Genomic DNA, 13019 nt, shown 5'->3' with positions numbered 1-13019 from the left:
GGGGTCTCCATACACCGCAGGGTGGATCGCGTACGCTGTCCGGCCAGCACTCTCACCTGCCTCCCCATGAGCCTCTCTGCCTCTCTGAGAGCCCTGGGATAGGTTCAGGGGACCAAAGGACACCTCTTTGCGGCCTCCACTCACACCTTGGACAGGAGAGGCTAGGCGACCAACGACCTGCTGAACCTTGAGGATGACAAAAGATAAATCTTATTAACACATTTCAATCAATCAACCTTTTTATCTTTAAATGTAATAAATTGTTGTGTCTGAGAAAAAGGAAAAAAGACTGAAGTTTTGTCCTCCTGTACCTCCTCTCAACCACCATTATTAAGCCTCAGAAAGCAGTGGTTTCCTATCAACTCTAGTCGAGACCACAAACCAGAGAATTTTTTGTCTTTCCTAGAAGCAGCAGGCAGTGTGTAGATGTGACTGGTTGCCCAATGATCAGCACACCCTCAACAAAGTAATAAAGGAAGGAAGTGGAGGGGAACATGGATATTGTGTCACAGCAGACACTATAAAAAGTCAGGTGCACTAAATAAAGTCAGAATTTTGGACAATTCATAATCAAATCAAAACTCTCCTTATTCGAAAATGTAAAATAAAACATTTATTTGACTTATGGAGTAGATTTGAAATAACTTAAAATAAGTAAATACATGCGTGTAAGTAATTACAACAAAACTTCAAGTCTTACCTCCAGGTCAGTGTCTGGGGTGCTGCGCTGCCCAGGCGAAGCCCTCTCGTCCAGCCTGCGGCTCTTCAGGCTTCTGTCCTGTGCGTGCTCCAGTGCTACAGAGGCGGATGCTGCCTGCAGCAGCCGTGCATTTCTGGCAATGTAGACTGAGTCCTGGAGCATCTCCCTGGCTGCCTGCTCCCTCTCCCCTCCTCCATTCAACTCTCTATCCCTGTCTGTCTCCTGCTCCCCGCTGTAGGGGTCCCAGGGGGCAGGTGCAGCCCTGGTGCCCTGAGAGTGGTAAAAGACTGGCACTCCCCGAGGACTGAGCTCTGCGGCGGGCAGCGCGCCCAGGTGCTGCTGGTGCTGGGCAGCCTGCTCCGAGGTCAGCATCAGCGGGACACCTCCAGACGACCCCACTTTTGCAAAGGCATGGGCAGATACATGGGCCTGGGTAGGAGGGGAGACCACCCCCTCCTGGATGACTGACTGGTAGGGGACCAGGTGGGGCTGGGAGAGGGTGCCCGAGGGAGAGATCAGGGAGCTGGGGACAAAGCCAGGGGGGACTGCATAAGGGACTGCACCGTATGGGGAGACAAACTGGAAAGAGGAGTGGGGGATCTGGGCATAGCCTAGAGGGGGATAGGAGATCCCTGGATGATGCTGTAGGAGAGATGAGGGGACAGTGTAAGCTGGAGAGATATGGCTTAACACTGGGTGTAGACTGGTCTGGGAGTAGGAGACAGAGGGGAGAGCCACCCTATAGAGCATGCTGTACTGGTCAACGGGCAGCCCTTGGAGGCTCTCAGCACTTTCTACTCCATAGTGTAGACCATGCTGTGCACGCAGCCACTCTTCTGCTGTGCCTCCTCCCTGAGTGTCACTACCGACCCCTGAGCTCTGAGTGGAGGCCACTTCCTCCCCCCCTCCCCCACCACCTCCTCCCCCCACCCCACTGCCTGCCCCTCCTCCCGCACTACTACTACTGGTGCTGTTGTTGAGATCCCTCTTCTTGGGAGGCAGGCACTCCTGATTGCGCTCGTGACCTGGCTTCATGGCGGTGCCGTGTAGTCTTGTCTGGGCGTGAAAGGCTCTTTATTGTGCAGCACGGGGAGTGGAGCCTGTTGGCCAGGCAATCAGCACCACAGGAACCAGCTCTGAGAACCTGAAGCTGACCTCATCCACCGCCTCACCTTGAAACACAGAGAGAGACTGTGTGACCAGTCGTCAGACGACCCCAAGGATTCACCTTAACATATTACATCGATACATACTGGACCCACGTCACAAGCCAGGCTTAGAGTGCCAAGATGTTTGAGAGAGATTGTAGACGAAAGGAAACTTGTGTTTCCAGACCTAGGCACAGGAGATCCACAAAATGATGGACACAAACAAACCAAAGAAACTGAATTTCAGTTAAAGATGCACCATGCAGAAATTGCGCCGCCAYTTCCTGGTTGCTAAAATTCTAATAGTTCGCCTGATTTCAGTTTGGTGACATAACAAGCAAGTATAGTTTAGAGAATCACTGTATCTTCTAACCGCTTTGAAGTATAGTTTCTATAACCAAAAGTAAAAGATGCAAAAACAAACCTTTAGGGACGAATAAGCACTACAAGCATTTCTCTATACTTGCAATAACATCTGCTAACCATGTATGTGTGACCAATAAAATTTGATTTGACTAGAAATAGCACACATAGAACACATCTACCGCTTCTTAGACTTGCTTTCAATGAGAATGACAGATCTATATCACACTTCTATGTGAATTTGGTCAGGTCGCCCAAAAAGTTACATATTGCAGCTTTTAACTCTGGATATTATTTCCTTGAATAATTAGGCCTCCGTGTGATGACAGGAGGTGAGAAAACCAACAGCACCATAAAGATTAGGCACACACTTCAGCTCATTTTATGGTCTGTGCCATATTGCTTTCTCCCCATAGCAACAAGTTGTTACAGGCTGAACTGTATGGCATAGTGAATCACAGCACACGAGAGATAGGGAGAGTGAGTAAGAGAGTAATAGAGAGACTTCTCTACACCTCAGCTGCTGCAACCAGAAATGCTTCCAGATTATTCAGAACCCTTCTTTTTTTTTTCAGCTTGCCTAATTATATTGTCTCGTCCCATGACACTGCTGTGTATTTTCTCCACAGTCAATTGGATTATTAGTGGGAAGCCATGGGAGGGAAAGGTAAGGGTGAAGACAGATTTGAGACTGTTAAAACACCCAGGCATGCACAAACACCTACACAACAAACCCTCTTCCACCCACATATATCCTCCCATTCTTTATAAAACCTTACGTAAACGTCTTAAATTACCCACATTCACATCACATGCCTCACTTTCTACGTGCAGAGGAGCAAAAGACAGCAGGGTGCTTGATATTTTCATAAATATAGTGCTAACATTTCCCCCGAATATAGCCTATTTTTGGCATGTCCATAAAGAAATTTGCGTTATTCGCTACAGTAGGCCTACTTGGTGAAAGATGCTGTTTTCATCTTCTTTGAATAGGAGCCATGCTCTCTAGGCATAGATCATGTTTTTGTTATTCTAAACGTAGAACATTGGACAAACTGCACTAGATCTTAGAAACATTTCCACATCTGATATCAAATTGATTAAGCTCTCTTGCTAGTTCTCTGGCTAAAACTGAAATTTGAGTTGGGATGGGAGTCAAAAATAGCAATCAAGTTGGGTGTTTCCTCATGTCATTCAAACAAGATTGAGAATACTAATACTGGCTACAAAACATGATCAAATAATTAGATGACAATTACATACTGTTGTTGGCATAGTTAGAAAAGTTAACTTTCGTGGGATGAAAATAATAGTGAAGTGAGAAGGCCAGGCAACGTCAGAATGTATGGCTGGACATCAGCGAACACTAGTAATGGCTAGCTAGTTAGCAGAATAGCCATTTATCATGTTATTATCGGTCAAATATAGTATCTCCAAACGCCACAACTTCCTGTCTTCTCGTGCACTTACCTCCAAATATCATTGTGGATATGCCTCGACTGCCTTACGCTTTCGGAACAGTTAATATGATAAGGAAATGTGGATGAAATCAGGGCTGATTAGTCGAGCCCATTTCGGAGGCCAGCAGACGAAAACCCAGTGGCGCTCCTAGATGACGTCACACATAGTAAATTCAATTTCCTGGATGATTTTGAGGCATATAAATCCTATCATTTTCATAAATTTGAGCTTCATGGCCAATAAAAAACATACACACGTTTACCTTCTGCTAGGAATACTTGAATTGCCATTTTCCCCCGAATGTCTGTATGCACAAATTAGGGAATTATCTATTTCCCTTCGGGAACACACATTGCCTTGTTCCTCTTTAAATGGCAATCCTCAGGCAATGAAAACAAGTAGTATTTTAGCACATTAAAAGTCTATCATTGGGATACTTTAGGAGGTTCTTGAATTACAAATGCAGTACTTTCTCAGATTTACAGTACCGGCATGTTATTGTGACGTGTTGTTTTTGCAATTTTCCCGGTTGATGCTCCAGTATTACAGCAGGGGGTGCTGATGGCCTTATTGATTTGAGTTAGTGTGTACAGTAGCTTTGCATTTTATTATACATACACTGACTGTAGTATGACCTGATTTGACTAATATCAGACCTGCATATAGCATGGTTAATATTTTAATTTGAATATCATGTGAAATATCTTCAGTTTCCCTTATAAATCTGTGTTGCAGACATTGCTAATCGTCTCATTTTGACAGCTTTCCAATCCAGACACAAGCATTGCAGCCACCTTATTGGGTGTCTGAAATACCGAGTAGAAGAATACTCACAAATATCTACCCCCCCCAATAACAAAAAAAACAACTTCAGACATTTGACATTTTTATTTGCTCTAAATTCCTTTACATTGACATTTTGCCTTACAGCTGTGACCCCCTGTGGTCAGAGAGTGTTGACAGTGCTTTTTAAGGGGGGAGAGGGTCAACATTGCACTACAGACCACTCAATTGTCCAACAAGTGCTCTGCAATGCCATAAATGTGTATCTCCAAACTTGATCTAACACAGTGACACTCCACAGAGCAAAGGTAAAACATAACATTAATCCCAACATGGTGTTACTTCAGATCAAGCACTTCAATTTGGCTTCCAGGTGCAGCTTTTGAAGTACTCCGTCTCTCCTAATGTCATTACTCTGGGTGTAACAACATGCATAGTAGAATAAGTGATAGAAGTGAACCGGTACATTGAACACAGTAAGTAAACCCACATTTCCATCTAAAAAAGGCACTGAGAATTTCCTACATCCCTGTTTTAGAACATTTGCATAACTGAATAAATATGTGCACTGTTGATCAATATCAAATTGTGTCAAATGAAGAGCACAATTGTCATACAATACCAGTGCTGAGTGCACCAATGGTGTGAATTAGTGGTAAACTAAAATAAGGGCTGTGCATTCATGGTATATAAACTAGAAGTAGGGGCTAAAAAAAACAGTAAGTACCATAATTAGAATAGCAATAAAAACAGTATATTATTTGTCAATTTACCATTACCAGTAGTTATTTCATACAGCTTCACTTCTTATTTGGGATTTGTCTTGTTAATATCAGGTGAAGGAGCAATGAGGGCTCATTAGAGAAAACAGATTCCAACTGTTTACATGTCTCCACTTCAAACCCACTCTGAAACACATCACCTGACTATGGTGAATAGACATGCTGATTGTCTGAGCATCAGTTCAGGAGGCGTCCAGCCATTAGCAGCATCAGTTCAGGCTATGCGGGTGTACAGTAATGATAAGACAGGTATCCAGCATGCCCAGCAGTTCTTTACTGCCCACAGCTCCAAATCATACATGTCCAGATACTGATGCATTTCAATGCCAAAGCCATCAAGGAAAAAGTTGATTGTGTCCACAAATGTCCACAAATTTCTTGTCTCAAACGGTGAAGGCATTTTCCAGTGCCAGTCCCCTGGCATTTTATTGGTGTGTTACGTGATTGATGATCATTTCCTGCAAGAAGGCCTAATAGTAAATAGCCTCGTCTGTCCTTCTCCTTTCACTATTCATGATTTGGTTAATATTCATTCTAGAATTAATGCAGTACCTTACCAGAAGGTCTCTAGAAATACAACTAAACTATATTAAGTGATACAAATAAAGCGATAAGTGTCTACCACAGATTTAACTCCTCCTCATAGCTCCTTTTTTCCGTCGCAAAGTGTCATCAGCGCTTCATCCATGTCACTACAAAATCATATTCCACTAACATTCTTCTACGTACTCAACTGAATCTAAAACTTGAAAATGGAAATGAAAATTGACTTCCTACAGAGAGCAACCCTGGCAAAACCCTGAAGAAATGTGCGATTTAAGCAAAGATGAATCATCTTGTGCAAAAACAAACAGTCACATCACATTAAACTGAGCTAGCCTCCAGCCTCTAGCATGATAGGACATCCCTTCTGGACTAAAAGCACTGATTTGAGTGAGAACTTTAGCCACGGGACCTCAGAGTGCCTCATTGGCCAGAGTTTCAGTGGAGAGCCATATCTTTGCCCCGTTCAGGAACTTGCTGAGAGGAGTGCCCAGGATGCTGCGGCGGCACATGTTCCCCACGGGAGARAAGGGGAAGGAGGAGCTGAGGTACTCTGGAGTTGAAGAGGGCTCGTGGGTGGAACCGGCCTTAAAGTACATCCTGCTGTGGTCTGATGGGGGGGCGCTGGGGTTGGAGGTCGGGGTGCTGGCCGGAGTGGCCCCCTTGTACTGGCGTAGCTGGCTCTGCAGCTTCTCTACCTCATCAGCCAGCTGGGAGAGCTTGTGGTATGCGGTTACAGGGCCGCCCTTGGGGATGCTGGCTTCAGGGACCCAGCGCAGGAAGTAGAGCCTCCACAGGGCCAGGTGTGAAGGCAGGAGCTGGGGGATGAGCATCCCCTGTAGGTCTGCGGGCCGGGAGACCCAGTCCCTGAAGAAGCGCTCTGTTGGGCTCTCCACCACCTCTCTGATCTGGGAGAAGTCTGGTTTGAGCCGCGACACGAGGGAGTTCCGTCTGGTCAGGGTGAGGCTGTCATGGCCGTCCATCAGGATGTTCCTCAGGGAAGAGGGCATCCCTCGGAGTGTAGAACTGTAGTTTTTCTGGAAGAGAAAGGAACACACTCATTTACAAGTTATTTAATTTAGAATGTACATGCATGTAGATGGTGTTGATTTTACTTTGAGGAACATGACATTTTGATCTTCATGAATTCAGGTTATTTCCAGGCATCTGGGACTGTCCCTGGATAGTCTTGCATAGCTTTTCTTGCAAAGCTCCCTAAATTTACCCATCTAGAATTGAAATGTACTTATCCTGTTAAGGGGTGGTTGAGAACTCAGTGTATTCATTTGCATTCTCAAACAAAGAGAGCAAACTGACCTTAGTGCGTCTGAAGGACTTCACTGCTCCGTTCTGAACACAGGTGGCACCTTTGCCAACATACATGGGGTTGTTGAAAAGGGCCTGGTCTTTGGGGGTGAACTGCTGTGACCAGTCCCAGACAGGGGGGAAACGTAGGGCCTTCTCCTCCCCCACAGAGATGCACTTACTCTGAGCAAAGTCCTGTGGAGGAGGACAGGTAAGGTTACTAATACTTCCCACAGCTGCACACAGTTCTGAGCTGTATCATATCAGAGGTGCGTTGACGGAGTTCAATACAACCGCAACTATGTTGTGAGGGTTGAGGGGGAACTTCCTGTTTTTGTCTCTTTTTGTGTGTGTGTGTGTGTGAGCTCCTCACCATGCTGTTCTCAGTGCGCTGCTGGGGACAGTTGAAGAGGAAGGTGCTGAAGACAGGGATCCACATGCTGTCACTGAGCACAGTCAGGTAGGTCTCAGTGAACTCAAAGGCTGCTGGGTACTGATTTATAATCTGCCACACACAGTCCAGGAACAGCTGGAACAGAGGAGACTGAGGGGATGGGAGGAGAGGAAGAGCGGGAAAGGTAAAGAATATTGTGATTAAGGGCGGCAGGTAGTCTAGCGATTAAAAGCGTTTGGCCAGTAATCGAAAGGTTGCTGGTTTGACTCCCTGAGCCAACTAGGTGAACAATCTGTTGATGTGCTCTTGAGCAAGGCACTTATTCAGTGMGACTTACAGGAGCAATTAGAGTTAAGAGTGTTTGCTAAATGACTAAAATTATAAATTATAAAAATCACTGGGCACAAAACAATGACAACATTTCAAAGTACAACTCCATGTCAAGCTCCATTTCAAGTATGCAAATAGACAGAGCCTACCTCCTCTTTGTCATTCTTCTTYAAATGGTTGCACCGGTCGAGGAAGCGATGGCCAGCCATCACCCACTCCTTCTGCACCAGGCTCTGGAAGCCAGTGAGGCTACGGAAGTGAGGGTCCAGCATCAGTTGTACCAGAGAGGACACCACACAGCTCAGGTCCCTGTCTTCTTCCTCTGGAGAGAGAAGAGAGACAGAAAAGAAGAGAGAAATACAGGTAGTAAGACCGACAAGACACACAGACAGGAAACATACAGAGAGACAGACAACTAAAGGACAAAACCATGTATTTCTTTACCTTGCAGAATGACAGACACATGTTTTCCCTCCAGCAAGTAGACTACCTCGGCTGAATGCTTCAGGAAGGCCCTAGAGCCAGGAATATGAAAGGATACAGTTGACTTTACTCTAGGTACAAATATGTAACATTTACGCATACATCTTAAGTACGACATTCATTAAATCTGACCAAAAATTGAGTCCAACCAAAATGATCCTGTACTTGCGCCGTAAATATTACCACCATTAAAAAGTGGAAATAAAAGGACTAATATATATATATACCAGATGGTAGAGAGAGAACCAGGTGGAGCGTTTGTCAATGCTAGTACTTTTCTAAATGAAACTTCATGCAGGACAGGACAGCGGCAATGCCAGTGCAAACAGCAAGGTGAGCCAACCTGCTGAGCCAGTGGTGTCTCAGTATTTGTACATACCTGACATACTCCAGCCATCGAGAGCTTTCCATGGACGACAGCCACTTCTCCTCAGACTCCTCAAAGGGCTCTGCACACAAACAAACACACAGTCAAACATCCCAAGAGCTTTCAGAATCCCTAAGAGCAGCAATAAAAGCCTAAGAACAACAAAGTGCCTTCATAAAAAAATGAATTAAGCAACAAATAGATCACAACATTAATTTGATTGATTGATTTCAATTCCTCCGACTTACCGATGACACAGATCTGCCGCACTTTGACAAAGGCAGCCTGGATGTCCTGGATGTTCGGCAGGTTCTTGTCCAGGTCGGACTTGAGGACGTCACTGCGCTGTGGGTGGCTCTTTGTTATGGCACTACAGATCCTACCACAGCACAGAGCAGGAAAAGACTGTTGGAAATGTTCTTAACAGCACTACTTATTTGACAAGCAGTTTATTTACTTCTCTTTGGTACTGCGAGTCTGGACAGAATAGTTTGGCAATCTCACTTGTCAGTTATGCCAAAATAACAAATCACAGTGCTGACATAATAATCACACTATTTGAAAGGAAATTGAAAACAGATGATTGTAGTAAACAATATGAAAACGTGAACAAATATAAATGGATTCATTGATATTCTATTCAGTCTTATTATACCTCTGGTCCAGCTTCCTCTGCTGCAGTGGGTCACTGATGCTGGCCATGCGCACCAGGGCACTCCCGTTGGGGTGATTCCAGCACCACAACTAAGGGAAACACACACAAACACATACCACCGTGTCATGTTTCAGCAGTCACACACAAACAGTCCCCCTTGTTCTCTCACTTACAAACACTCCCATATGCTCAAATGCATAGTCACTCCTCTCAAAGCACTTAACAAATCAGAGTCACTAATACTTGATAGAAACAGTCGGTCTAGGGAATTCTGTCTAAAACAGCAAGAAAGGCTTTTATTAGGCAAAAGCTGTTGTTTTTTGGGATGAAAGAGGCTGGCCACTCACAGGTATGCGGTGAGCAGTGAAAAAACATAAGTACTGCTTCAGGTCTTGATCCGCAAGGGACACTGGGACCACAAAGTACTCTGGGAGACTGGACAGAGAAATATAAGAGGGAAATATGCATAACAGAGATTTGATGTCACTGAGTCGGGCGTCATATTAGCCACAGCAGATTCTGAATGGTTCACCACAATATGAAAAGAAATAACTCAAAATCTGTGGCAGCAAGTGAAGCAATTACTACATTTCCATCTCCACAAAGATTATATTATATAAAGTGTCAATGGAAGCCATTACCTAAGTGTGTTACATAAAGTACTACAGTTCTGCCTGATGAGGATTAGGACACTAATGAGCTACGTTAATCATAATCCAAATCTGGTAATAATCCATGCTGTCATTTAGAAAATGAGCTCAGGCCTGCAGTAGCCCTCCCTCCTCACTCCCCTAAACTATGTGGGCCCCACCTGGGTGAGACGACGTAGCCCTCGTTGATGGAGCACACCCTCCACTCCGCTGCACCCGTTCTCTTGATCTCTCTGTCCCATTCAGAAGGCCGGTCAAACAGGGGCATCTGCAGTCCTCCTCCGGGATCTACTCCATTAACTCGCTCCCCTGAACATGTAGCAATGAGCGCTTGCTAATTAAAGACACACACACCTGCTTGCTGTGTTTCCTTCAACTCAAACATTGCAACAACTGTAAATATATGTTCTTTATTGAAGAGCCACATTTGATACAACCAATGCCCCGGTGTTCCAACAAAACTCAATTGATCACATTGTTCTGTTAACAGTGTATTCAGCATGTTTTCCTTTAGGTTCCTCACATGTCATGTACAGTGGGGATGCTATTGATAGCTAGAACAGTTTGGCAGACCACAGGGAATAAGGGTGTGTCAAAGCCTTTTCACTCAGAACCAGATGATTAAGCAATGTACTGTATACCTACCCAAGGATCCATAGTATTGCTTCCCTACGTACTCGAAGCCAAACAGCAGCTGGGGATCAGCGGGCTGGGAGTAGTGAGCGATGGCCAGGCAAACCTTAAAATCACAGGGTGGGGCAAACACATGACTTCAAAAGGAAGGAACTGAACAGGTCCAGGCAAATATACAGTACAGTGTCTTCGGGAAGTATTCAGACCCCTTGACTTTTTCCAATTTTTTTTACGCTACAGCCTCAGCAATCTACACACAAACCTCAATGACAAAGCGAAAACAGGTTTCGATTTCTTTGCAAATTTATAAAAAATAAAAATAACAGAAATAGATTTATTTTTAATACATTTGTAAAGATTTCTAAAAACCTGTTTTTGCTTTGTCATTATGGGGTATTGTGTGTAGATTAATGAGGAGAAAAAAACGATTTAATCCATTTTAGAATAAGGCTGTAACGTAACAAAATGTAGAAAAAGTCAAGGGGTCTGAACACTTTCCGAATGCACTGTAGGGCCTAGTTATACGAGCCTGGAAGTTTTCCTTTGCTGCTTTTTGACTGTAACACCATTGTATACACCTTTATATTATACGAGGAAACTTGTTTCCATAGCTAGGGCTGGCAGTGAGGACTTGTGAAGAGCAGAATAAACAACCTCTGAAGAATCAAAACAATCAAACAAGCGAAATGCAAGTACAGGGACAAGGTGGAATCGCAATTCAACGGCTCAGACACGAGACTTATGTATTTGTATTTATTATGGATCCCCATTAGCTTCTGCTTTGGCAGCAGCTACTCTTCCTGGGGTCCAGCAAAATTAAGGCAGTTTATGCAATTTAAAAAAACATTACAATACATTCACAACACACTGTGTGCCCTCAGGCCCCTACTCCACCACATATCTACAGTACTAAATCAATGTATGTTTTCATGTGTGTGTATGCATGCGTCTGTGCCAATGTTTGTGTTGCTTCACAGTCCCCGCTGTTACATATGTTTTTTTTTTATCTGTTTTTTAAAATCAAATTTTACTGCTTGCATCAGTTACTTGATGTGGAATAGAGCTCCATGTTGTCATGGCTCTCTGTAGTACTGTGTGCCTTCCCATAGTCTGTTCTGGACTTAGGGACTGTGAAGAGACCTCTTGTGGCATGTCTTGTGGGGTATGCATGGGTGTCCAAGCTGTGTGCCAGTAGTTTAGACAGACAGCTTAGTGCATTCAACATGTCAATACCTCTCATAAATAAAAGTAGTGATGAAGTCAATCTCTCCTCCACTTTGAGCCAGGAGAGATTGACATGCATATTAGCTCTCTGTCACTGTGTACATCCAAGGTCCAGCCGTGCTGCCCTGTTCTGAGCCAATTGCAATTTTCCTGTCCTTTTTTCTGGCACCTGACCACACAACTCAAGGTGCGACAAAACTAGGGCCTGTAGGACCTGCCTTGTTGATAGTGTTAAGAAGGCAGAGCATCGCTTTATTTTGGACAGACTTCTCCCCATCTTAGCTACTACTGCATCAATATGTTTTGACCATGATAGTTTACAATCTAGGGTTACTCCAAGCAGTTTAGTCATCTCAACTTGCTCAATTTCCACATTATTCATTACAAGATTTAGTTGAGGTTTAGGGTTTAGTGAGTGTTTTGTTTCAAATACAATGCTTTTAGGCTAACTTATTCCTTTCCACCCACTCAAACTAACTGCAGCTCTTTGTTAAGTGTTGCAGTCATTTCAGGCGCTGTAGTAGCTGATGTGTATAGTGTTGAGACATCCTCATACATAGACACTCTGGCTTTACTCAAAGTCAGTGGCATGTCATTAGTAAAAATTGAAAAAAGCAAGGGGCATAAACAGCAGAGGAATTCCTGATTCTAACTGGATTATGTTTGAGAGGTTTCCATTAAAGAACACCCTCTGTGTTCTGTTAGACAAGTAACTCTTTATCCACATTATAGCAGGGGSTGTAAAGCCATAACACATACGTTTCTCCAGCAGCAGACTATGATCGATAATGTCAAAAGCTGCACTAACAAGACAGCCCCCCCATTCATTTTGTCATCAGTTTCTCTCACCCAGTCATCAGTCATTTGTGTAAGTGCTGTGCTCCTTCCCTATAAGCGTGCTGAAATTCCATTGTCAATTTGTTTACTGTGAAATAGCATTGTATCTGGTCAAACACAATTTTTTGCAGAAGTTGACTAAGGGTTGGTAACAGGCTGATTGGTCTTCTATTTGAGCCAGTAAAGGGGGCTTTACTATTCTTGGGTAGCGGAATGACTTTAGCTTCCCTCCAGGCGTGAGGGCACACACTTTCTAGTAAGCTTAAATTGAAGATGTGGCAAATAGGAGTGGCAATATTTTCTGCTATTATCCTCAGTAATTGTCCATCCAGATTGTCAGACCCCGGTGGCTTGTCATTGT

At 44.1% G+C, this 13019-nt stretch overlaps 2 protein-coding genes across 2 annotated transcripts in view; both read right to left on the bottom strand.

Annotated features, from left to right (window-relative positions):
* Positions 1–3: 3 nt before the first annotated feature.
* LOC139025127 (ataxin-1-like) lies at positions 4–1861 on the bottom strand (the record flags this gene model as incomplete). Its single annotated transcript, XM_070440184.1, has 2 exons — positions 701–1861; positions 4–186 (listed from the first exon to the last, which is right to left on the bottom strand). Coding segments are annotated over exons 1-2 (1218 nt in total), but the record flags the coding sequence as incomplete, so codon positions are not given.
* A 2684-nt stretch (positions 1862–4545) lies between these two features.
* LOC111969376 (myotubularin-related protein 10) overlaps positions 4546–13019 on the bottom strand; it is a 29314-nt gene continuing 20840 nt past the window's right edge. Inside the window, 11 exon segments of the mRNA XM_024140818.1 lie at positions 4546–6817; positions 7098–7280; positions 7459–7629; positions 7959–8131; positions 8254–8324; positions 8672–8741; positions 8908–9038; positions 9315–9403; positions 9662–9749; positions 10126–10273; positions 10610–10703. Of these exon segments, the coding sequence (XP_023996586.1) occupies positions 6194–6817; positions 7098–7280; positions 7459–7629; positions 7959–8131; positions 8254–8324; positions 8672–8741; positions 8908–9038; positions 9315–9403; positions 9662–9749; positions 10126–10273; positions 10610–10703 (1842 nt within the window). The 3' untranslated portion in view covers positions 4546–6193.

This window comes from Salvelinus sp. IW2-2015, unplaced genomic scaffold, assembly GCF_002910315.2.
Source record: "Salvelinus sp. IW2-2015 unplaced genomic scaffold, ASM291031v2 Un_scaffold2289, whole genome shotgun sequence".
NCBI lineage: Eukaryota > Metazoa > Chordata > Actinopteri > Salmoniformes > Salmonidae > Salvelinus > Salvelinus sp. IW2-2015.
This window is presented reverse-complemented; position numbering and strand designations above follow the sequence as displayed.